The sequence below is a fragment of the Hypoxylon fragiforme genome, assembly GCF_022984875.1.
Source record: "Hypoxylon fragiforme strain CBS 206.31 chromosome Unknown GGS25scaffold_3, whole genome shotgun sequence".
NCBI classification, from domain to species: Eukaryota; Fungi; Ascomycota; class Sordariomycetes; order Xylariales; family Hypoxylaceae; genus Hypoxylon; species Hypoxylon fragiforme.
In genome coordinates, this window is record NW_026054758.1 from 4,126,678 (window position 1) to 4,150,827 (window position 24,150).

The following is a 24,150-nucleotide window of genomic DNA, read 5'->3' on the forward strand; positions in this document are numbered from 1 at the left end:
TACCTAGGCTTTTGTGGCTTGCGGCAAAGCCGACTCCAAGAAACCTAAATAAAGCACGGACCACTTTCATCAAATGGATAAACCGTCGGTCTTTGATTTAAACCAGCTGAATGTCCCGGATTCCCAAAAAAAATCCCTTTTCCCCTCTTCATCAACCTCCTTTTTTCTATCTCACTTTGAGATAGTAATCCTCCCCTTGGGACCAATCACCCACCGTCTGTAAAAAAGACGGTGCTTGTGCAATCACTCTAGAGTATTTACACGGTTTTCACCAGGCCTCGGGACGAGGCCATTTTAATATATCGTCATGGCAGCCAGCTCCGCATCATCAGCATGCTGCGTCAGTCGAGTCAGCTTCGGGTTCTGTCCACCGTGTCAGGGAGCCCGAGTCCCCAACCCAGCATAGCTGGCATGGCTGGGAGAGTTCCGCCTTAGGGCCGGCGGATCTTTTCTCGTCATGCGATGGCTCGAATGAGCCGTCTGTTGGGGACTGGCCCTTGGAATTAAACATCAACGGTGGCTATGGAATCAATGTAGAACAATGGCCTCTACCCGACTTTCGCGGGGTAGAGGACGTTTTTGAATTCGGGAATCACGTGTTCAACGGACCTTCAGATGGTTGGCCTTCTCCTATATGACCTCCAATAAATCCTCTTTAGCTAACAATAGCAGTCTCTGAAATGTTGCCTAGCTGTGAACCTCAACCAGAGTTTCTCTTCAATCAACCTCATGACTCTTACATCTTGCCTGAGTCGCATATTACCACTTCTAATAAATCACTTTCACCACAACCCACCATGCCCGAGTCTTCCTCTAGTCAAAGCCAAACTCCGAAGACTCGGGGCCGCTCACCTTCTGTTGATCCAACCACGGCTCTCAAGCGCCAACGAAACAACGTTGCGGCTCGCAAATATCGACAGAAGCGAATAGATCGGATCAACGAATTGGAGGGGGAACTCAAGGATGTGAAGCAGGAACGTGATGATTTGCGACTTCGTCTAGCTCGTCAGGAGGCCGAGGCGGCAGCGTTGCGCAGCATGCTGCAAATGAATTCTGGGAAGGGTGCGAAAAGTTAGCGATATTGGACAATGCATCTTGTGATATTTGATAGTCCACTGAACAATTAAATTGGTTTTCTCAGACGATGTCGACTCGTTTCATTCCTCACGTGTTATTGTCCCTTTACAGAACGGCAGAATGTGATAAATAGGATGAGGGAACGTGGTTGTCATTCATGGGTACCTAAGGTAAGATGTGGTGTAGATTTTAGCATACCACGATCATTTCAACGCAGCCCGTATCTGAATGGCTTCGTTTCGACTTGATCTCAACTTTATCATCAGACTGAATAACTGTTTGGTTCAATTACAACATGTGTATATTTCTATTACTGAGTATATATATCAATATAATATCCTACAACGACCACCAAAACTATCCTGAAGCATCATCATGAGTATAGTATGAGTGAAAATGATTCACTCGTAACTAACTATCGCATTCCGTGGTGATGCCAAAAACAAAACCACAAAGCCAGCTCTACCGTAGACTCAGAGTTCGTTGCACATTGTCCTACGAAGGGGGTGGCCTCGCTCGGATTTCCACAGATGGTGGGTCTGAATCAACCATTGTGGTTGATGAGCCAGTATGAATCATCTTGAAGACTGCATATGGCTGTCTTACGTAATTTGATATGTACATAATATGAGGCTTTATGCAAGTCTTTATCTTCCATTTTCTTTTCCTTTTGATTTCGTGATTTCAAGATCCCATCGATTTACTTGCTATTACATAGCTTAGGTACCTCGGTATCACTAATGTATCCAAGCCCAATACTCGTATCAAGCGGCGCACCTATTCAATGTTGGTATCTAACTTACCTTACATAGGTGCATAATTTCAGCTTATCTACATAGTTAAATAAAGACCCCCGTCATAAGAATCAAGATAAGGAGGCCGGACTTGCTATGTACATAGCCAATTCCATTTAATCCATTATCACACCTTAACACCTTTTATCACTTCTTTTCCTCCTCGTTCCGTACTTACATGTGTAGCGCAAAATTACCCATGTAAGCCACGAATATAATAGCATTATGAGCCAATGATAGATAGAAATCACGCAACGGCTGTCTTACCTTTTCGGTATCTAGTAAAGTAATTTTATCGTTCGATTAATCGTAATCCCGCTATCCAATTTTAGTGAGAAGCCTCGGTAGCTATTGTAACATACCCTTTATATATCTTCATGCCTGGGCGCTTCATCGCGTCCCATTATCTCTCCCACTATGAGCACCGAGCCGCTCCTGGTATCATCACGCGACCGCCGGACATCATCAGATATGGGCTTCCCCAACGATGCCGAAGATGGCATCTTCGAATCCAACGAACATGATGCACACGCTAGCGATCTCGTCACCGCCATCGAGTCGCGCTCCCTATCGCGCGGCCTCGCCCAGCGGCATCTTTCTATGATGGGTCTCGCAGGTGCTATCGGCACTGGTTTGTTTCTCGGTCTCGGCGGCGCTATCCAGACCGGTGGTCCGCTAGGAGCTTTGCTGGGTTACGCTATCGTGGGCCTCATTGTATGTGCGGTCACTTTTGCCTTGGGCGAGGTGTCGGCGCTGTTACCGGTTACTGGCTCTTTTGTGCGGCACGCCGAGTTCCTTGTTGACCCGGCTTTTGGATTTGCCATCGGCTGGAATTTGGTTTACGGTATCGCATTATCGATACCTTCCGAGATCACCGCTATATGCGTGCTATTCACTTTCTGGGGCGAGGACATCAATCCGACTGTTTACATAATGGTCTTCATCGTCCTGACGTTCCTTGTGGGTATCGCCTTCATCCGCATACTCGGCGAGGTCGAATTCGTCTTTTCGCTGCTCAAAGTCTTACTCGTAGTCTTCCTTATCATACTCGGAACTATCATCGCGGCGGGTGGTATTCCCGGCACACCGGCTATTGGATTCCGGTATTGGCACAATCCTGGCCCTTTCGTAGAGTACGTAGTTCCCGGCAACTTGGGCCGGTTTCTTGGGTTCTGGGGCGTTCTTACCAGCGCCGTATTCTCCTTTGCTGGCATCGAGTCGCTTGCTATGGCCGGTGCCGAGACCCAAAACCCGCGCCGGGCGATCCCCCGAGCTTGCAAGCGGATTTTTATTCGGGTCCTTCTCTTTTACATGCTGGCTATTTTCATCGTCGGGCTGCTCGTAGCCAGCGACGACCCCGCGCTCGATGATCAGTCGGGCACAGCAGCGCAAAGCCCCTTCGTCCTCGCTGCCTCGACCGCTGGAATTGGAGCTATCCCGAGCGTCGTCAACGCTGTTGTTATTACCTCAGCATGGTCGGCTTCCAACCAGGCACTGCTTGCTGGCACTCGTGTGCTGTTCGGCTTGGCACTCAAGGGGCAGGCACCGCGCTTATTTCTCCGTACCACATCCTGGGGTACACCATATGTCTGTGTGCTATTTTATACCGTATTCATGTTCTTGAGTTTTATGAGCCTCAGTTCTGGTGCGTTGACTGTATTTTGGTGGCTGGTAGACCTGACAGCTGCTGGTGTCTTGGTCTCATGGTCCGCCATCTTGATCAACCATATTCGACTCAAGATGGCCATGTCGCGGCAGGGCATCCCGGACTCCCGGCTACCATGGCATAATTGGTGGACGAGTAAGTTGGGCCATTGAACTTTTGCTTAAGTGGAAGACGTACTGACCTGCTTGCTTTCTAGTCTACAGCTCCAGCTTCTCGCTTTTCATGTGCTTACTGATATTATTGACGAGTGGTTTCAAGGTCTTTACCAAGGGGAACTGGGACGCTAGTAGCTTCGTCTCGTCTTACTTGTACGTTGTCCCTTCCAAATCTTCTATGAATGATTTCCTGGTCAACTTATACTTACTGTTACATACAGAGACATCCCATTGGTACTGGCCGCATACTCTATCTGGAAGGTTCTCAAGCGGACAAAGATCCAATCGCTTAAGAGTATACCGCTCGATGATGCCTTCCAGCAAGTCGATGACTATCCTGACGAGCCCGAAGGGAAGAGCGAAGGGTGGTTACGGGTGATTAGTTGGATGTGGGATTGATGAGGGTAATATCGTATACACATAGACTAGAATTCTATAGACTATTGGGCTTCAATGATACTGAAGACTTAGGGGACCTATACTTTTGACGAGAGTCCTTTTTCACCATTGAACTGCACACTTTGGCCCAGTATTCAGCATCTCGTGTGAAATTCGGCATTACGACCCAATTCTCCTGCTGCATAAATGCATATGACTTTCGATAGCCCGAAGCTACATGAAAAACACGGCCCGACTTAAGTAGCCGTAATTTTGACATATGCAGTAAACTCCCCAGGATTCAGGGGCTCTCCCGTTGCCCTATTGGCGCTATTCGAGTCGAGCAGCCTTAAGTAGTAATACTCATCCATGCCCGTGAAATTCTGGTAGTTCAAGCCCCATGTCGTCACGTTGACCGCCCCCAAATAAACTCCTGGTTGCGTCTCGCCATCTATCAGGTGTGAGTCTAGGTATGTTAGTATCTCGTGCGGTAGATTAAGGTCTTGCGTTTCGTCAGAGCTGCTTCACATACTGAGCACTCGTTAGTATTTGCACGATAACAAATGAGTGCGATGCTCACACATACCATATCTCAAGGTGGTAGTTCGGATCAGGCAGATCGGGCAATCCGAATCCGAAAACGGACTCCGCCGGTGTTCCAGCTGCGATCAAAGTCTGCCACCGAGTACCGGTAAATCCCATATCTAGATACGCTTCCAGTGTTTTATTACTGCAGCGTAGTGGCGGAATCTGGCCTGTTCCAGGTGCTGTTTGATTCTGTGAAGCTGGGATCACCATCTGCATAGGGGGTCCCCAAAATGCCCGCGTTAGCCCTCTTACCTAGGTGTGATGTAGGAAGACATGATTCAGTGGGAGGAAGGAGAAAAAAGAAAAGAAGCTACGCACGAAACCCCAACTCCCCCCACCAACTGCTATAGCGAACTTGGGAATAAACTGATACCCATCCAATTCCTGCCGAACGGACGAAACCACTTCCATGTGTAGTGGCTCTGCAATACCTGTTGCCTCGTCGTAGCTGGGATAAGCGACACAGTCGCTACCCAGGGGCTTTACAGTTATGTTTGGCACGGCTAGGACTACGTTTGTTAGGGCCAGGATTGTGACGGTTTGGATCAGAGTAGCTAGAGTTCTCTGCATGATTGTGTTTAGTCGTGATTTGGCATAACTAGGTTAGGGGGCAGAGTAAACGTTGATCAAAGGTCATTTTCTGCGAACTAGACTATTTGGTTGTACACCAACTTTATAGACCAAGAGCAATACTAATGGTACCACCTACTTATTATCCTCCTTTAGAGGCTAATTTGACGTGACCAATTAGGGGGTTGAGCATGAAATAAACTACCTACCATTAATAGGTATTGGTATGTTATCTTTCGGCAGTTAATTAACCATGCATCAGGGGAGATTATCTAACACCGATATCCTTATGGTTCTGTTAGACAAATGTGTTGTTGATCCAGAGTTTGGATGCTTGGACGAGTTAAAGCCCCTTTTATCAAAAACTAGGCACATGTATTAGTATATAACAAACACCTCATCTGTAAGAGTACCTTGCACCGGAGCGGCGGTCTTTACTTTCAATGTTTGAGTTTCCATTAGTTTTCTGGTTGAACATATTTTCATGTCTTAACTTATCACACTCCCTAAACAAGAGCATATTCGTTCCAAACACATAACGATTGCCCCTGGCGTTGAGTTGAGTCATAATAAAATCAAAAGACGACATTGTTTAACAAATGAACAAAGGCGACCTGGGTGTATTTATTCGTTCATTTGACGAATAGAAATCTTTACTATTGTTTAAGTATCTATAGCACCTTGGCTCTTCCAGGAATCTCATCAAAACAAAATGGTAGACTGCTCATCTAGCACGAACCCAGACTCCGTGGCCAGCACCAGGTTATGTTCGTGCGACTCAGATGCTTCAACTATAGATTATGGTCAGGAGCCCTTTTCTACCTTCCAGTTTCACGTTCTTAACTTCGCGAGGAAAGAAATCTGGCCCGATGCGGAGCCTGAGGATATCACCGTAGACAGACTAGTAGGAGGTGGTAATAACCGTATCATCGGCATTACACGACGAAATGATAGCCAGTCAGAATCTACAAATAAGACCCAGTACATTCTACGACTTCCCCGATTTGAAACTGCTCGAGTGGATCGGGAAATCGCCGCATTGTATTTCGTAAAACAGTACACTGAAATACCCGTGCCTAGGGTAATCAAATTTAACGACATCGAACATGGGGACCTGGGTCTCCCTTACACGGTCCAAGATCGCGTCCCAGGGGCTACTCTGATGATAACCTTTTCTAGGTTTAATGCCAATCAGCGGAAAAAAGTTGCGCTAGAACTAGGAGAGGTTTTTAATCAAATGCTAGGCGCCCAAAGTAGCGTAAATGGTGTGGTGACATTCCAGGGAAAGGATAGAAGCTTCGACTCACCGTTGTACATCGAACCGTTTTGGATGAAAGACCTCCCACAGTGCAAAGCGAAAGATCCTCAGCTGCCGGTACGATACAGCGACTCTCCTCCAAATCGAAAGGTTGTTGAATTTCTTACGGCACGCTTCCAAGACCAGAAGACTCTCGAACTACTACGTCGTCCCAATTCCACACTCATACCTGAGTATATGGACAGGTTCTGTGCAATGGCACATGAATTGGATGCAGGAGGATGGTTTGAGAATGTACCAAGCTGCCTTGCTCATCGTGATCTTGCACCTCGTAACATACTAGTTACTAGTCCGACGGAAGCTACACAGCGACCATTTGAACCTATTATAAAGGCAGTTCTTGACTGGGACTCTGCAGTTCTTGCTCCAATGTTCGTGGCCTGTGCCCCTCCACAGTGGCTCTGGGGTTGGAAAAATAACAAGGACGAAGATGAGGGCATGGATTATAAGGATCCTCCTACCCCAGAAGCGCGAGATTTGAAAAGATTGTTCGAAACATCCGCGGGCCCAGATTATTTTCGTTTTGCGTACGAGCCTCAGTACAGGCTGGCGAGACGACTTGCCCGTTTTGCTATTGATGGTCTAACGAGGTTAAATGAGTCCTACAGAGAGGCAGAAGCAATGTTGGAGGAGTGGAAAGCTATCTATCCGACATACTTAATATCCTATACCTACAGGTAGTTTAAGTTGGCTTGTCGGGGTCGGATGGGACCAGGTATTAATATGAAGATGGTATGAGGAGACTGCGTACCGGTAATTCAGTTCCCCCTTGTAAATAAGTAACTATCCAAAAACTCTCATTGAAGGATATTGGAAAATGTTGAAGTGTAAAATATGTAGAGGGGTTGACTGAGTGAAAAGGGGGCACCTCAGCTTACATAATTAGATTACATAATTACCTACCTAGGTAGGTTAGGTACGTACTACTTTTATTGAGCCGATTGAATGAACGCTCAAGTTGCAACCATACCACCAACAATGCCACGAAGTGAGAGAAGACAACCCGCTAGGAATTCCTATTCGTGGAAATTCTCCAAGACTGATCTACACGACTTAACTTGGACACAAAATATCTAAGTGGTACGACAAGTATGCTAGACCCCTAGTATATATCTGTGTTTACTTTCATTCTTTCCAAGAAGCTCGTAGTCACTTGACACGATGGTAACATTTCCTCCGATGTGAGAATAGCTTGGCAATTCCTTGGCTACTGAACAAAGCTTCATTTCAAGTTATTTCGTATCCAGGGCAAAAAACCCCATTCTTAAATGTTCATCATAGCATCAACGTAGTATCGCCACGCCGGCGGCAATTGGTTTCGCGCGTGCACACGCGCTCAGCTCGTCGATCGGTTTCCTATACCCCGGATTTTGCTTTCGACGTAGTAATAGGGGTGGATAAAGCTGGCAAGAGGGGTAAATAAGGCGAATGGAGATGGTATGATGACTTGTGTATCTATCCGCGCCAGTCGGCTGGTAGAAGATGTCTTACCTATCGGATCCCCACACGCTTCAAATATGTGTATAAAGGTGATATAGGGGCTACACCTTTGCGGTGTCCAAAAGTTCAACTCGGTGTCGTTATATCGTTCTCCTGCCGATACAAGTTCTACCTAAGACAAGGTGCCAGATACTTGAGCATCTTTCGACAGTGCCAGTCTTTACACGGCCCGGTTTAACAAAATGGGTTTACACTGGCTGCTCCGGACCTTGGTCTTCGGAGCTGCCACGCTCGTCAGTAGCCATGATGTCACGAGGGATACCCTGACAGATGTGCCAACTGACCTGGGCACGGGGGCTACTGCGCCGGTACGGCCATTCCGTCTTGACCAGGTGCAGCTTAGCTTAGGCCTGCTGCAAGAGAAGCGCGACCGGATCAAAGAATATCTACACGAGTACGACGAGCGGCGCTTTCTGATTCTTTTCAACAATCAGGCCAACCGACCCAATCCAGCCGGCATTTCTCCACCTGGCGGGTGGGAGGACGGTGGATTACTCAGTGGACACTGGGCTGGTCACTTCATGACCGCCCTGTCTCAGGCGTACGCCGAGCATGGGGAGGAGATTTACAAAAGTAAACTGGACTGGATGATTACTGAACTGTCCGCTTGTCAAGATGCGATTACCGCCCGGATGGACGGTTATGACGGCGATGGCAACGCCACCTGGGTTCCCACGCATCCCGGCTATCTCGGTGCAATCCCAGAGGATGCCGTACTACGGCTTGGCCCGCCGCGCTGGGCAGACTGGAACTCCGACCCCAACATTGGAATATGGGCACCGTGGTATCTACAGCATAAAATTATGCGGGGGCTGCTAGACGCCTATTACAACACCAACAATAAACAAGCTCTTGAGGTTGTTTTGAAGATGGCTGATTGGGCACACCTTGCACTGACTGAGGGTGACAAAAATCACCCTGGATATACTGGAAATCTGACCAGGAGCGATCTCAATTACATGTGGGACCTCTTCATCGGGGGTGAGTACGGCTCGTCCAACGAGATATTCCCCGAACTCTATCAGATAACCGGCGATGCCAAACATATGGAAACCGCCAAGGCCTTCGACAACCGAGAGTCCCTCTTCGACGCGGCTGTGGACGACCAGGACATACTAGTTGTTACGTCAGCAAATAGACCAGGCCGTCGTAGGCCAGACCGCCTGCATGCCAACATGCATGTCCCCCAATTCCTCGGCTACCTGAGGATCTTTGAGCAGAGTGGCGAGCAGGACTACTTCACCGCGGCCAAAAACTTCTACGGCTGGCTTGTACCACACCGAGAGTTTGCCAGTGGCGGTGTCGGTGGTAACTATCCAGGCTCCAACAATAACCTCGAGCTATTTCAGAACCGGGACAACATCGCCAATGCAGAGGCTGGCGCGGAGACGTGCACAACATACAATATGCTCAAGCTAGCCCGAAATCTATTCCTACACGAGCATAATGCGACGTACATGGATAACTATGAACGCGGCCTGTTTAACATGATTACAGGTTCACGCGCGGACACAAACAACGCCACTGATCCACAGCTTACCTACTTCCAGCCCTTGACTCCGGGCTCTCATCGGGACTATGGCAATACTGGTACTTGCTGTGGCGGTACCGGGATGGAGAGCCATACCAAGTACCAGGAGACTATTTACTTGCGATCGGCAGATGGGTCTGCACTCTGGGTTAACTTGTATGTTCCATCTACGGTGACCTGGGAGGAGAAGGGCTTTACTGTTAAGCAGGAGACGAACTTCCCACGCGGGGATACTGCCAAATTCACCGTCACAGGCGAAGGCCCCTTGGACATTAAACTACGAGTGCCTGCTTGGGCTCTCAAGGGTTACCAAGTCACCGTTAATGGTGAAAACGCTCAACTCGAAAAGGAGGCACAACCGGGGACGTACCTAACCCTGAGCCGAACCTGGAAGACGGGCGACATAGTTGAAGTGAAGATGCCGTTTAGCATTCGCATAGAGCGCGCACTAGACCGCCCCGACACCCAGGCGTTCATGTGGGGACCACTGTTGCTGCAGATCCTCGGCACCGGGAGCTACCGGGAGCTTTCGCTTTACCAATACCTCAAGCGGGATGGCGATTACTCCCAGGAGGCGATCAAGCATACCGGAACCACGGGTAACGGCGACCTCCTCTGGACCATCGCCAACAATAGCAGCTTGACTGCTCGTCCATACCATATCGCCGACACCCAGGCAGTCTCGACGTACTTCCGACGCGTGGAGCCGGACGTAGTTTTCGGAACGATCAACACAGGTGTGCCGAATCTCAAACGCAACGACGGTCTACCTAACTACGACGTGCCGGTGTCGGGGATAACGTCTCCAGGAACAGATGGGCCGACGTTCTTAGACCTGGTTTGGGACAATGCGCCGTTCGCTACACATGCCGACTTCGTTGAGACGGTCACTTCGGTCGCGGACGCATTCGTCGCTGCTGGCGTGTACACTGCCGACCAGAAGGATGTGATTGTGGCCGAAGCTGGTAAGGCGGAGCAAGAACTGGCTCCAGTTTCAGTTTAGGTGTTTGAATAATTATTTGCTTGTCTATCTAGGTACCTAGGTAGTTATCAATTCTATATGTCTGAGTTCCTCTCGTATGAATGCTATTGATACATACCTAAACGAATGTCCTCTAAAGTTACCAACATGATGTCTCCAACTCCACTCACTACTCTTTCACATAACATCTTAATATTCACATTATTACTTGGCAGTATCAGTCTTTGTAGAGGGCTAGAACGTAGTGGGGGCAGGATCCTACTGCACTATGATACTATCAGGGGTAATAAACAGGTTAACCTTAGGCCTGAGTTCTTGCTACCTGCTCAGGTGCACACAAGAAGTCTTTGCCTATCTTACGAAAACGAAAAAAAAGGACTATAAACACACACTGACTTGCTCTTCGTAGCTCAACTAAGCTGCTGCATTAACCTTGTCTGTTAAACGCGCCAATTGCGTCCCTTGGAAAACTAGTGGTATACCCATCGCGCATCGTATCAATACGAATACCGCTTAGGTGACAGTGCAACCGGATATGGCAGGTTACAACCAAAGATGTGATGTTAGTATGTATTTAGTCCACTTTCCGTAAGGCGAGTTCAATAATACGAGATGATACCCAATACCTATTATCCGATTGGCTATACGATCATACGTTAGCTATAGTACGCCATCTCTAACAGCTACGAAGTAAAAAAAGATTATATACATATCAGGCACGAATGACTGAAGACGATGGCCTCGTTTCTGTGACGGCAACGCTGAGTTGATCAAAAGGGATCTCGACAAACACCAAGATCATGGGTCAGACGTCTAGTATCGCCGCCTCGCTTTGCATAGCGCTGGCAATAATGCAAAACTGCCCCAGCGTTGTCGCATACACTTGGCCAGATCCGCAGATTGATCTGCTTGAGAGCATCCGCTTCCAGCAAAACGGCTTCCGACAATATGGGCTAGCCTTCGGTGTCGTGCCTTGCCACAGCATGGCCAATATGCAGGAGACGGGCCGCTCCGACTCTGCGGAATGGTTTAGGACAGCATATCACGACATGGCGACAGCAGATGTACAAGCTGGCACCGGTGGCATCGATTCATCTATTGCGTTTGAGACAGACCGAGAAGAGAACAAGGGCAAAGCCTTCAACGAATCGATTGGCTTCTTCGTCGCATTTCACAGTGCCCGGTCTTCTATGGCTGACATGGTTGCGCTTGGGGCACTATTTTCAGTGGAATCATGTTCCAATGGCGAAGTGATGATCCCATTCCGAGGCGGAAGACAAGACGTCACTGAGGCAGGCCCATTAGGGGTTCCGCAACCTCAAGAAGGCCTGGATTCGCACACGGCTGCTTTTGCTAGGCAGGGCTTCAATACCACCGAAATGATTGGACTGGTGGCATGCGGACATTCGATAGGCGGAGTTCATGGGTCGAACTTCCCGGAGATTGTCGATGTCGTAGATGATATCGTGAGTTGCCCATTCCTATTTGAGTTATGAAGGTCGTCTTTAGCTAAAGCGTGGCAGGACAACCAAGCGAGCCGTCATGACTTTGACGAAACGTTTGACAACTTTGACAACAGCGTGTAAGTTTGACTCCTCCTAATTTTGAGCGCAATCTAACAATATATCAGTGCTACACAATTTGTGGCCAATAACTCGCAGAACCCCTTGGCTTTTGGACATAACGAGACAACAAGGTCTGATTTCCGCATCTTCAATGCTGACGGAGGCGATTTGATCCGCAAGATGGCGGAATCACAGCAATTCTTCTGGGATACGTGCTCGACGCTATTAGAGCGTATGCTTAATACTGTCCCTGCCAACGTCAAGCTTACCGAAGTTATCCAACCTATTCCGGTTAAGCCTAACAATCTATTTATCGCGGTCAACCGTAATGGGACTATGACAATCTCTGGCGAGGTTCGGGTAAGTTGCGCCCCCTTCTCTACTACTATCCCACAAGTACTAAATAATCGACTAGATCATTGAAGATGGTACAACTTCAGCCGATCGCGAAGTCACCATCCATCTCAAGTCAAGGACCGGCGAACCAATCTCGATCGATCCGGTCGTAGCAACGACCCACGAAGAACTTCAAGTGCATGGCTACTACAAAAACATACCAAGCTTCTCATCGTATTTGTTCAGTACAAAAGCTGTGTCGACCAACACTGGAATCTCATCCTTTGACATAGAGATAAAGGATGGCGACAACGTCACTATGCATCAAAATAACGGACAAGGATATCCGCTTCAGGATGCACTCCTAGTGCAGAAGGAAGGCACATGCACGAGGCAAGCATTCATCGGCAGAGATTCCAATAACACGCTGGAAGTCACGGCTGCAGTAAGCATACCCCCTATTCCTTGATCCACGATGGCACAATTCTGATTTTTTTCGTTCACAGGTACGAGACGACATGGCGTTCGAGTCAGTACAATTATGGGTGCCGAAACCAGTCAACATGATAGGCTCTCTCTCCTCGCGGTTCGAGCCAACGGCCGTCGAGATGACGAAGACGGAGTCGCTGAATGGAACCGGCTACTCGCTATACACGGGGTCGTTCTGGTTCATGATCAACTCGGTCGGTCCGATGAAGACATTCGACCTGGTTGCCGACGGTCCGAACGGAATGGTGCAAAACAACTTTACGAAATGGGCCGATGTTCCCATTTGCAAGTCTACGTAGAACTTCGTAGATGGTTCGTGGTTGGGGCGTCTGATATTTCACATTATGTAATAGGAATGAGATCCATGGAGTTGACAATTAGGCTAGATTCTGCACAAGGGATGCATTGCTTTCCGTAACTGAGTTCTGACAGCGGTAATAGGAACCTTGATGCCAGTATTGAACATAGAAGTATTACGTAGGTGCCTGCGAAGGCAGCGGCCAAAGGTCTTGCAAACTTGAAGCATTTTGAGGCACTGTAATTCAGTGGTTAAGCTCCCTAGAATTGTATTAACCATGAGCTAGACTAGGGACTCCGTAGTGGTCAATCCACTGAGGCTTAGGGAGTTTACCGCTATATCCCAGCGGGCTTAGCTAATATTTCTGTGCTTATTAGCCCCTTAATATTGCATAGCCGCAACTTTGAATTTTCAGGACTTTTGGCCGTAGCCTTTATGTATATATAGAAGGGGGGTGGCATGCCCCCTTCCCTTTAATTTAGAATCCCTAGCTGCCGTAGACTTCAATGTTCCTATCATTTAGGTACCTACCTAGGTTAGCTCCTTGTTGTTATGTAATCTCAGGCGTGATGATATCAACCCTGAAAGGCAGTATTATTTAGAATGGAAGGCGGTGTGGAAAATTTAGTTTAATGTTCAATTACTTCATTTGAGCTATAGAGGCGATGACGATGACACATTGTTTATTCCTTTTCCTACTTCATTTATCCGAGTGAGAAGTTTTTATCCAACTTGTGCTCACAAAATGAGCCAAACCCCGTAGGTCTTTCTGAGGACTCAAGAGATCATGGAATGGTATGTCTACTTCCAAAGCGCGCCAAAACCACGTACGAAACTCGGACGCGATCATGCTATCCACACCGTATTGTGGAAGCGGCGCACAGTCATCAAGCTTGTTGACAGGTAAAAGTATGAGGTTTGAAAACTGCTTCTTCATCAAAAGTAAAACGGCCGCTTGGAGAGACGGAGCATCTAGAACAGCCATGAAAGAACTTGCCACCCCGGATGGCACAGCTGAGAGCCACGGCGGACCAATCCCCTGAAAATCCAAATGATCGATAATTTGCGGCCTCAACCCCCCTTCTTTTTCCGTTTCGACTGCGGCTGACAAGATACCGAGACGTGGATCTTTTCCGACGACGAAATCCACTTCATAGCCTTTGGCCATTAGCTTGCGAACACCAAACGGTTCGAGGCCTGTGAGGATATGAGATGCTGCGGGGTCGTTATATGCATCTCCTGTTCTGGCGAGTGACATATCCATTACCTGCAAAAACTCTTCTTCACTAAGCGGCTGAACGCCTTTTCTCATCAAGAGAGATCCTACGGCTGGATTTTCGTGCAAGTATCCCACTTCTGAAATCATACCCAGGCCGACCGATACGGCTGGCTTACCCTGAGAGCGGCGCCAGCGGGAGAATGCGTCTAGAAAGCTATTTGCGGCGCAATAATTGGTCTCAGCCGCAGTCCCCACGCTCCCAGACATGGAAGATGTTAGCAGAAAAAAGTCCAAATCATGTCCCTCGAGAGCATTGTGGAGATTCCACGTGCCAGCCCATTTTGGCCGGACAGCAGTCTGCCATGCCTCAGAGGTCATACGACTGAACAAAGCTTCTCGAAGTCCCATAGCTGCCTGTACGACGCCTCCAATGCGATATGCTTTGCAAGCTGATACAGCAGCAAGTACATCGTCGAAACAAGAAACATCACCTCGAACTACCGTCACCTTTGCCCCTGCAGCTTGTAGTCGTTGCACAAGTGCTTGCGCTTCTGGCTTATCGCAACCAGACCTTCCGAGAAAACAAAAGTTGCGAGCCCCTCGCTCCATTAACCACCGGCTAAGACTACGGCCCAAGCCGCCAAGACAGCCTATCAGAAGATACACCTTCTCGGAGCTACATACTGTACGATATCTTGCTGGTGTAACCTTGCGATTATGTCAGTTCGAGTATCATCACATATTTGGATTTTGTGTATCTTACCGGAATGCGACTGTTGGGGTTCTCGAGCGAGATAACCACCTTACCTATCCGATCCTTACTGGAAAAGTGTCGATATGCCTCAATTGTATCAGCAATATCGAAAGTTCGAATGGGAGTTTCATGAATCTGTCCCGACCGGTATAGTTCAAGTACCTCTTTCAGCTTACTGGAATTTATGGTGTTAGTACGCTGCGCAAACTGCTAGACAGATCAACCAAGACATACCTTGCCCACATGTCTCGGTTATGCTGATCTTCATCATAGTATAATTCAGTGAGATCGAAGGCCGTAAACGTAACGTTTTTTAAAAAGGCACGCATGTTTAGCCTTCCCGCATCTACCAGTTCTCGCTTACCCACCTCCACGAAGCGCCCAAATCGGGCAACGCAATTCCAAATTTCATGCATCAAATCGCCCATCAACGAGTTCACAATTACATTAACTCCGCGCCCCTTTGTCGAAGCTAGTATATCCTGGACAAATGACGAGTGCGAGGGGAAGACGTGAGAGCTCGGTATACCAAACCTCTGTATCAGGAACTCACGCTTCACTTGCGAGCCGGCGGTAGTATATATCACTGCGCCTATTCGTTGGGCGATCGTGATAAGTGCCATTCCTAAAGCACCAGCCCCCGAGGTGATCAAGACTGACTCACCCCTTTTTAAACTGGCACGATCATGTAAAGCGTACAGGGCCGTAGAATACACCAACGGTAGAGTCGCCATGATGCCAAATTCTTCGAACGGATAAATCCTTTGAGCTGTCCATGCCGGCACACGTTCCACAGTGGTAAAGTGGTTTGGTGCCATGACAACAACCCTGTCACCTGGCTTTAGGTGGTCAACGTCCGAACCGATCGCTACAACAACGCCGCTGAACTCAAGTAAGGTCGTTGCGTCTCTAGTCTCCACGCGGCCGTGCATCACATAAACGTCTTTAGCGTTCAGACTGACAGCTTTCATCTCCACATCAACGAAGCCAGCAGGGGGCTGTGTAGGTGGGTTTCGAACTTGTACAAAGTGCATCGAGCCGGTGAGCCCGGTTTGACCAATACATAACTGCATTGGTGAGGCTTCGACCAAGGCCTCCTCTTTTACCGCCTCGGTTTTGTCTATTGACATTCGACGCGTAAATAGAGAGTTTAGTTCAGCGTCTGGATAATATCGACTTATATGAATAAGCCCATCCTTCTGGACAAGCTCTGTATCGTCTGATTCACTGAGACAACTTGAGATGTTCTCACAGGTAGTTTGTACGTCCCGAAACAAAACATCGAGCAATCCAATATCCATGACAAGACAACGTAAGGACGGCTGCTCAAGCCTAAGTGCACGGAAAAGTCCAGAGCATAATTCCAAATCCGGATTACTCCTGCCTAGAGCGTCTGCGCTAGTGAGCCAAATGAGGTCCGATACGACCTCGGTGATGCGACGTAGCCGGTCCATGTCTGCTGATTCCATAGTGGCCAAAAAGGGGTGTTCAATCTCCAACATGGAAATGCAGATGGTATTTCTACTAAGCCGACAATCGACGAGATTCTCAAGCAGGACAGTTGCTACTTTTCCCATCCCAACACTCAGCTGTTTCATATATTCCTTTAAGCAATCTGCGAAGCGCAATGTTACCACCGAAGGTTTGTGCAGGACTATTACGATCTCTTTCCCTTCGAGAATATGTCTTTTAACAGGCTGGAGCGTTAGTAGAATATTATTATGGATATTCAAAGCTACCAAATCGGAAGGAAACAGCTGAGCGCACGCTTCGTCGGGTTTGCTCATGATCATGATTCCATGGTGTCCAATTAGAGTCCTCAGCCGTTCTGGAAACTGTACCAACCATTGTTGCGATGTTAAATGCTCTGGGATAAGGATGACGTCAAATTGCCCTCTAAGACGCTCCTCGATTTCGATGTTTCCGACTTCACTAGGTGTAGCTACGGACCATGAACGACAACGCGGGTAGTCGTCATTTAGAGACAAAATGTCTTGTAAATACTTGGTCCTTGTCCCGCACTCCGCCCCTATCTCCAATACACGAAGCCTTGGGTTCTTATGGCCTGCGAGATCTAACAAGACGCCCATGCAGAGAAGATACTCATCGATATTATCCGCGGAGCTGGGGCGTTTTGGACCGATTTGTTTACTGACGTAGTCGTTAATTTGAGATTCGGAAGCATGGTCAAGTCTCGTAATATCGGGGCTCCATTTCGCGCGCAAACACGGGTGGCGTCGATGTTGCCCGTCACCGGCACTATCAGATGTGTACTTCTTCTGTGTGTACGACGACAATCGTAAACCCAAAAGGTCTACGATTACCTCGGCATTCCGGTTCCTCAGAGTGCTGTCTGCTCTTCGGGTAGAAAGTCCCGTTTTTGTCGAGTTTGCATGTATCTCGCCGTCACTATCAGGGTCACTACGGCCAAGGGTGCGAATTCGAGCTTTTTCGATAGAAATCGGTAGCCATGCCCCCATGACATTGAGATTTCCGCTTGTACCAGCGATAATGCCAGCCTGGATGCAGGCATCAATGGTAATAGGATGGATGGGATAGTGGGTGGCATGAGGAAGATTGGCAACAGGAGGGGTGAGTTTAGTCAAACAAGCGCTCTCGGGCTTCATCCGGTTTCCATCTGTTGCAACACTAACAAGCGATCTAAACGAATTCTCAAAGCCAAACCCATTCTCTCTACTCTTCTCGTACCATCGTTGGGGATCCGACTTCTCGAATGTATCTGCCCCCAAGATCATAGCCGATCCTGGAAAGTCAACCTTTAGATCTGCGCGAATTTCGCCCACGCAGTGAACGGTTGAATGGCCTGTAGACCATGAAGCAATCACGAAATGATACCAAGATGATGACAGTGTCGTTGTTGATAATCTGTGAGGTGACAACGTCGTGTGAAGCTCCGTGGTCTCTTGGCTTGCTTCATGGTCATCCCGCAAGAAAAGTGCCCTAGAGATGGCGACATTGCGGAACTGAAATAGGAGCCGGCCGGAAACGTCATGTTGGGTATGATTGTTGGGATTACGAATCTGTGAGATTGCCTCGATTGCTATAGCGAGATATCCTGCGGCCGGAAATACAACTTGATCCTCCAGCCTATGATCACGCATCCAAGGCATCTCGTGTAGACGCAAGATATTGCGCCAGCTCCAATGAATTCCATCTCCAGCAAGTTGCTTTGAGCCCAATAACTCGTGACGCGGATGACTCCTGTTGCGTAACTCTACACTGGCGCGAGGTTCGTTCCAGAGTAGCTCGCCATAATCCCATGGATATGGTGCAAGGTCGTGAAGATGTTTGAGGTTTATTGTCGACAAATCATTAACCTTGGACCACTTAAGTCTATGACCATGAACAAAGAGATTGCCGGCTAGACTCATCATACACATCTCTGCATCCTGCCCTCGAATCAAAGTAGGGCTGTAGGGAAGATGATCTTCGTCTAGGTTGAGATGGGTACGGGTCTGCCGGATTGGCCCTTTCAGAGCCGAATGGGGTCCAATCTCAATCAAATGGCAGTTTCTTTCAGATATCAGCCTCTCCAGAGCGCTATGGAACTGTACCGGTCTCTCAAGGTTGTGTCGCCAATATGTGGTCATATCAACTGGCTTGCGAATGACTCTAAGCTCGTCGCCTGGCTCGCCGACAGAGGAATACATGTCGACATTTATGCCTGAGTGTGTAGGGTCGTTAATGTTCTCAAGGTTCTCTCTGAGTAGCCGCTCGTAAAGTGGCCCAGCAGCTTGCATCATCGGTGAGTGGTAACCCCAGCCTCCCGTCTGTAACAAACGAGCAAATCTATGCAGTCCCCTGATCTTATCCTCTAACTGAATAATATCTCTTAAGGGGCCACTTAATGTCACACTTTCGGGCGCGTTGATACAGGCAATGGATACCTTGCCATACCATCCGTTCTCCCTGATGAGACTCCTGGCAGCTTCGGCGCTTATCCCAGCAGCTAGCATAGCGCCAGAGGCCGACTTCTCCAGTGGTGTGTGATCTAATGCATAACCACGGAGATGTGCTGTGATTATGGCCTGTGCTTCAGAGATGATACCGGCAGCATATGCCGCAGCAATTTCGCCGGAAGAATGACCAACCACAGCAAAGGGAGACACATCCCAACTGTGCAAAATGTTGACAAGTCCGATCTGGACAGCGGTGCAAAGAGGTTGGCTTAGTGCTACCTTATTCACTTCGTCAGTGTCCAACTGTGCAAGGGAATGCTCTATAGTCCATTCTGGCTTGCAAGAAGGTCCCAAAGCCCCAAGTACTTGGTCAAGTCTGCGTATTGTTTCGCGGAATATTTTATTACTCCTGAGCAGTTCATGGGACATTCCTGCGTACTGCGCACCTTGGCCAGTGAAAACAAAAGCGAAATCAGGCGCCGCTGTGGACGTCGGGCCATGAACGTTGAACGGTTTTATCTCACCCGAAGCGGCGCTATCGTCAAACGGAGATGAGGCTAATAGGCACTCCCGGTATCTCAAGTGAGAGCGGCGCTCTGTCAATGTGAAAAGGAGCCTTTGGAGAATATTCGGACCTGAGTGCTGAACAATCTGGGATACTTGTTCGACACGCGTTCGAAGGGACTGTTTCGAAGCAGCGGATATCGGTAGCACATAAGCCCTAAGCCCTTCGCGCTCTATGGCAGGACACGATTCGTAAACCATATCATTGCGCTGGAAAGATTCTATAGACTCGACGATAACGTGCGCATTTGCTCCCCCGTACCCAAATGAGTTAATGCTCGCTCGACGCAGCTCCCGGGGCCACTTCTCCATCTCAGTAACGACTTTTAGGTTTCGTGATTCGAGTTTTACTTTGAACAATCAGCAAATTGCAAGGCAACCATGCCCACGAGGGGATTTCCTACGTGCGGGATTCAGCCTCTCTACGCCAACGGTTGGTGGAATGCAGCCATTATGAAATGCCAATGCAACTTTAATGAGGGACGTAAGACCACTGGCCGCTTCGCTGTGTCCAAGATTGGTTTTGACCTAACGGCAGTTAGAATGGCTCTAGCTGCTAGATGAATCAATCAGTCACGTACCGATCCAATTCGTAGGGACTCTCCGTCACGAGGACAGAAACAAGACGCCAGAGCATCGATTTCTATAGGGTCACCAATCGCGGTTCCTGTTCCATGGCATTCTACGTAATCAGTGCCTCTCAAGTCAAGGCCTGCGTCTTCATATGCCCGTCGTATTACGGCGGTTTGGAGAGCGCTGCTTGGCTGCATTATCCCAGGGGTTCTCCCGTTCCTATGACCTCGTTCATAATGTATAAATATCAATGAAACAGAACGCCGCCATGATGGGATGAACTTACGCGTTTACTGCCGCGCCTCGAATCACAGCCCAGACTTTATCGCCATCCTTACGCGCAGCGGAAAGGCGTTTTAGGTATACAGCGTTTACTGCCTCGCCTCGGCCGTAGCCATCTGCGGATACGTCGAAAGTGCGACAGGTAGATTCGGATGAGAGGATTCCGCCAGCCCAGGCTCCCATATGTTGCTCCGGGGATGTAATCAGGTTGGCAGCGGCAACGATAGCACTGTCACAGTCTCGGGACTGGATAGCGCGGACGGCATTGTGAATGCAGTACATCGATGCCGAACAGCCTGTGTCTAGCGTGAAACTACAGGTAAATTCCATTAGATAATTCTCGAAGTCGGCCGCGTACCTATGGTAGTGGTTCACATTACCTTGGCCCATGCAGATTGAATACATGGCTAATTCGATTTGACAGGATAGCCGTACCTGTCCCAGCACTATTATTAGCATCAAAGCTCTTTGCATCTCTGTTTCTACTTCGCAACGTGCGTAAATCACAAGCTACACACCTGAACCGCTAGCGATGTACCTTGAGCTATAGTCTGGGTCTCGAGCTTGCATTGTTTGAAAATCTAGAGTGAAATTGCCAACATAGACTCCGGTCTTGGTGCCTGAAATAGTCTCCATAGATACTCCGGCATTTTCAAGGCACTCGTAAACCACCTCGAGAAGTTGCCGTTGCAGCGGATCCATGTACGTCGCTTCTAGGTTATTGATTCCGAAGAAGCTGTTCTCAAACTGACGGACGTCATGCTGCAAGAAGTAGCCACCCTCAGCACCGATCACACCAGCACGCCCACTCTTTGCATCTGGATGATAGAACCCCTTAATGTTGAAGCGACCTTCTGGGACTGGCCCCTGAGCAGATTTCTTTTGGGATAGGAAATCCCATAGTGCGGAAGGCGAATATATCCCACCAGGGAGACGACATGCTATAAATTCATTAGTACATGCCATACATTCTCTGAATCCAGAATATCAAGACGGTTTACATAAACCCACAACACAGACAGGGTCTGCATCGTGACGATGAGAGGAGCTCAACGATCTGCTATGTCCATTTAGTCCGCCGCTCGCTTCAGTTTTCAGCCCATACGCTATCGCCGAAACACCATTGCTTTCAGTCTTCATTGGAGTTTCCCGTGATAACATGGCGATATCCTCTGGGTCTATCTCGTATCGATTTAGATGTTGTTATGGTTATATTCTCAAAAAGGTATGAAGATCCCAAAGAAATTCTCAACTTCAATGTGATTAGTGCCTAGACAGGTACCTCGTGAGAACTCTTGAGCTTGATTATCGAGTAGCTGTCTTCTCTTATCGATTCTACCTTGGTTATTGGTTATCATGTACTGTATCGTCATTGTTGTATTGCATATCGTCTCGTCTATACCATTGGGGGCCATAAGGAGGTGAGACTCCTGGAGCTTTGCCTGGCAGAAACGTCTGAGTCAGACTCCCCCCCATACCACTACATTAGTTAAGTAATTTGACAGTTGAGCGTTACACGACATCATTTGCTAGCATGCGCCGTACCCGCACATCCTTGTTTTCAACGTCTTCAGGGGCTAATATTTGGAAGTTGGCCAATGGACTCCTTGAATTGCCCCAGCTAAGTCAGATGAGCTCTGATCGGCCGGGGTTACAATCGGCCACATAGGTTATTCTGCATATTGTTTAGGTAAGGTAGCAGAGAGGCCATCAAATCCTTCCGGAGAAGAAAATTCGCAAAGACATTTGAGGTATCATAACTTTCTATTAAAAGGACTGTTACATACTGCGTAGTTACTTTCATATTACCTAAGTACTTGCCCACCTGGTAGTATCTAGTAGATCAGAATCACTCGAGTCTACTTGGAGGCGCGAGCGGTTGACTCAGTTGTGCTAGAACATGAAATGTATAGTAGGAGGGCTACACTCTAGATCTGGAAATATCAGCCCAATATACTTGGGCGTGGCCCAACTTCAAGTTATCTAACCTTGCCGTTTCCCCCATTTGTGGCTCATGGCCGGGGGGTCAGGAGTTACAAGTCAGCCAGTCCTAAGATGCCCAGGTCAATAGACTTCGCCTCTAGGAACGTTGAATGTTGTATATTTGAATTACACTATGGAATCATCAAATTGATTCTCCTCAGTCGCTCGGCTGTCCCTTGTAGCCCTCCTTACCCTCGTAGTAAGGCGCCAATGGCCCCAAAAACCCCTCCAGCTTTTCCCCATTGACAATGACATCTTTTACGCCGAGCAATACCCACATCATACGTCCAGGAAGCGTGCCTCCTCCACTCAAGTTGCGCCACTGATGGGCAGTAGCTCGCTGAATGCTAATGTCTCCTTTACGCATGATGCGCTTCTCGCCGGACTCAAGGATGAGTTCGAACACGCCTTCCAGGACAACACCGTAGTCCAACGATATCGCGCGGTGCATAGGGGTCAGTTCGTTCGGGGCGAAATCAATCATACGCAGTACGGTACCATTTTGGTAGTGTAGAGGTGGCTATATGCAAACCACGCACGCCGTGTCAGCTGGAGGAGTGAAAAAGGGGGTTGGGGATGTTGTGTCTTGGCACATTTCAACGGACCTCATGATTTCTTGCGCGTTCGATATCAACATCACCATTAAGGTCCACAGGCGTCTCCGACGTTGAATATACAATATTGGAAAGAGCTTGCTGCTCGCCCATTATCAGGTGGTGGTCCCCACAGTCGGTACTAAGGAATGTGGCTTTTCCATCGGCGTCGTGGCCGGTGATATGTCGCACCGTCCGAGGTAGCCCGGGTGCAGGAAACCCGGTAGAGATGTACCCAAAGCCTTTAGGATTATAGGGAAGCCCAAGTTCGTTCAATTCACCTTCTTTCAATTCCCGCTTAGTTTCTTGTTGCATTGCCATCGTGATAATTATTGAGCGTATCGTCACAAAAGTTCAATCGCTAGTAAACACCATACGAGTAGTACTGTAGAACTCGAGAAGCTCTGCAGAGCACTTGATGGCGATCCAATTCATGTCGGCATCATCGGCATTGAAGTATGCAATCATAGTGTCTCCATTGTATGCCAATACAAGCCGCTGACGTTGCTTAACTTAGGTAAGTAGCATTAGCGACATGGTTTTTACAATAGTTAGCATACCATTTAGCTGCTGACTGCTTGTGAACTTTGTGGGTTAATTGAGAGGAATTGAAAGCCTGGTTTCCTAGTTGGATGCTGTGACATACAGCGTAACTACAGTAATCATTAACTGGAACCACCTGCAGTCATCGACGGGCCCCGCCGCCTTGCCGTACCCACTGCCGATGCAGATATGAAGCTGACGATGCTAGTCCAGTAAAAGAGGCACCTGGGCAGCATCGTTATTGGCAGGTGATATGCTGAGAAGCATGCTTTTCTTGTTTCTATGTCGTACAATTGGATGCTATAGATAACGGTTAAGGATGACCCGGAATCCTTCGAATATAATCTCTACATACTGCGGGTGGCTTGACGCAGTCATTCACACATGTAAGGATTCGTACTGTAACCTCTATGATAAATTCTCGACTACGAATTGTTTGGGTCGTGTCATACTTGGGGTGTAATTGGAGCTG

General features: G+C 48.3%; 8 protein-coding genes across 8 annotated transcripts; 5 read left to right on the forward strand and 3 right to left on the reverse strand.

The window, feature by feature from the left end:
* The first annotated feature begins 60 nt into the window (after positions 1-60).
* On the forward strand, positions 61-1,529 carry GGS25DRAFT_484060 (uncharacterized protein). The gene is made up of 2 exons (XM_049260422.1): positions 61-618; positions 673-1,529. Exon 2 carries the CDS (start codon positions 681-683, stop codon positions 1,074-1,076), a length of 396 nt encoding a protein of 131 aa, XP_049119549.1. The 5' UTR covers positions 61-618; positions 673-680; the 3' UTR covers positions 1,077-1,529.
* A 759-nt stretch (positions 1,530-2,288) lies between these two features.
* Positions 2,289-4,108, forward strand: GGS25DRAFT_530483 (proline-specific permease; the record flags this gene model as incomplete). The annotated part of the gene is made up of 3 exons (XM_049265387.1): positions 2,289-3,672; positions 3,734-3,845; positions 3,914-4,108. 3 exons carry the CDS (start codon positions 2,289-2,291, stop codon positions 4,089-4,091), a joined length of 1,674 nt encoding a protein of 557 aa, XP_049119550.1. The 3' UTR covers positions 4,092-4,108.
* Positions 4,109-4,327: 219 nt separating this feature from the next.
* Positions 4,328-5,228, reverse strand: GGS25DRAFT_520091 (uncharacterized protein; the record flags this gene model as incomplete). Its single annotated transcript, XM_049263833.1, has 3 exons — positions 4,328-4,592; positions 4,657-4,910; positions 4,977-5,228. 3 exons carry the CDS (start codon positions 5,226-5,228, stop codon positions 4,328-4,330), a joined length of 771 nt encoding a protein of 256 aa, XP_049119551.1.
* Positions 5,229-5,949: 721 nt separating this feature from the next.
* On the forward strand, positions 5,950-7,352 carry GGS25DRAFT_484065 (uncharacterized protein). Its single transcript, XM_049260423.1, has 2 exons — positions 5,950-7,128; positions 7,298-7,352. Exons 1-2 carry the CDS (start codon positions 6,391-6,393, stop codon positions 7,301-7,303), a joined length of 744 nt encoding a protein of 247 aa, XP_049119552.1. The 5' UTR covers positions 5,950-6,390; the 3' UTR covers positions 7,304-7,352.
* Positions 7,353-7,503: 151 nt separating this feature from the next.
* Positions 7,504-10,657, forward strand: GGS25DRAFT_484070 (DUF1680-domain-containing protein). Its single transcript, XM_049260424.1, has one exon. The coding sequence runs from the start codon at positions 8,229-8,231 to the stop codon at positions 10,578-10,580; it is 2,352 nt and encodes a 783-aa protein (XP_049119553.1). The 5' UTR covers positions 7,504-8,228; the 3' UTR covers positions 10,581-10,657.
* Positions 10,658-11,279: 622 nt separating this feature from the next.
* On the forward strand, positions 11,280-13,598 carry GGS25DRAFT_484072 (heme peroxidase). Its single transcript, XM_049260425.1, has 5 exons — positions 11,280-12,025; positions 12,083-12,141; positions 12,190-12,484; positions 12,540-12,905; positions 12,967-13,598. Exons 1-5 carry the CDS (start codon positions 11,360-11,362, stop codon positions 13,246-13,248), a joined length of 1,668 nt encoding a protein of 555 aa, XP_049119554.1. The 5' UTR covers positions 11,280-11,359; the 3' UTR covers positions 13,249-13,598.
* A 349-nt stretch (positions 13,599-13,947) lies between these two features.
* Positions 13,948-21,720, reverse strand: GGS25DRAFT_513666 (polyketide synthase; the record flags this gene model as incomplete). The annotated part of the gene is made up of 10 exons (XM_049262904.1): positions 13,948-15,174; positions 15,230-15,395; positions 15,455-16,917; positions 16,960-20,054; positions 20,109-20,232; positions 20,286-20,496; positions 20,564-20,872; positions 20,940-20,994; positions 21,078-21,500; positions 21,561-21,720. The coding sequence occupies 10 exons, from the start codon at positions 21,718-21,720 to the stop codon at positions 13,948-13,950; spliced, it is 7,233 nt and encodes a 2,410-aa protein (XP_049119555.1).
* An 871-nt stretch (positions 21,721-22,591) lies between these two features.
* Positions 22,592-23,978, reverse strand: GGS25DRAFT_484109 (uncharacterized protein). Its single transcript, XM_049260426.1, has 3 exons — positions 23,782-23,978; positions 23,148-23,720; positions 22,592-23,062 (listed from the first exon to the last, which is right to left on the reverse strand). Exons 2-3 carry the CDS (start codon positions 23,454-23,456, stop codon positions 22,700-22,702), a joined length of 672 nt encoding a protein of 223 aa, XP_049119556.1. The 5' UTR covers positions 23,457-23,720; positions 23,782-23,978; the 3' UTR covers positions 22,592-22,699.
* Between the last annotated feature and the right edge of the window lie 172 nt (positions 23,979-24,150).

Excerpts from the sequence above, each read along its gene's own strand:
- GGS25DRAFT_484060 (XM_049260422.1), top strand. The coding sequence starts at position 681 with ATGTTGCCTAGCTGTGAACCTCAACCAGAGTTTCTCTTCAATCAACCT.
- GGS25DRAFT_484065 (XM_049260423.1), top strand. The coding sequence starts at position 6,391 with ATGATAACCTTTTCTAGGTTTAATGCCAATCAGCGGAAAAAAGTTGCG.
- GGS25DRAFT_484070 (XM_049260424.1), top strand. The coding sequence starts at position 8,229 with ATGGGTTTACACTGGCTGCTCCGGACCTTGGTCTTCGGAGCTGCCACG.
- GGS25DRAFT_484072 (XM_049260425.1), top strand. The coding sequence starts at position 11,360 with ATGGGTCAGACGTCTAGTATCGCCGCCTCGCTTTGCATAGCGCTGGCA. Across the intron at positions 12,485-12,539 it reads CAATCTCTGGCGAGGTTCGG|ATCATTGAAGATGGTACAAC; the intron begins GTAAGTTGCGCC and ends ATAATCGACTAG. Across the intron at positions 12,906-12,966 it reads CGCTGGAAGTCACGGCTGCA|GTACGAGACGACATGGCGTT; the intron begins GTAAGCATACCC and ends TTTCGTTCACAG.
- GGS25DRAFT_484109 (XM_049260426.1), bottom strand. The coding sequence starts at position 23,456 with ATGGCAATGCAACAAGAAACTAAGCGGGAATTGAAAGAAGGTGAATTG. Across the intron at positions 23,063-23,147 it reads AACGCGCAAGAAATCATGAG|CCACCTCTACACTACCAAAA; the intron begins GTCCGTTGAAAT and ends GTTTGCATATAG.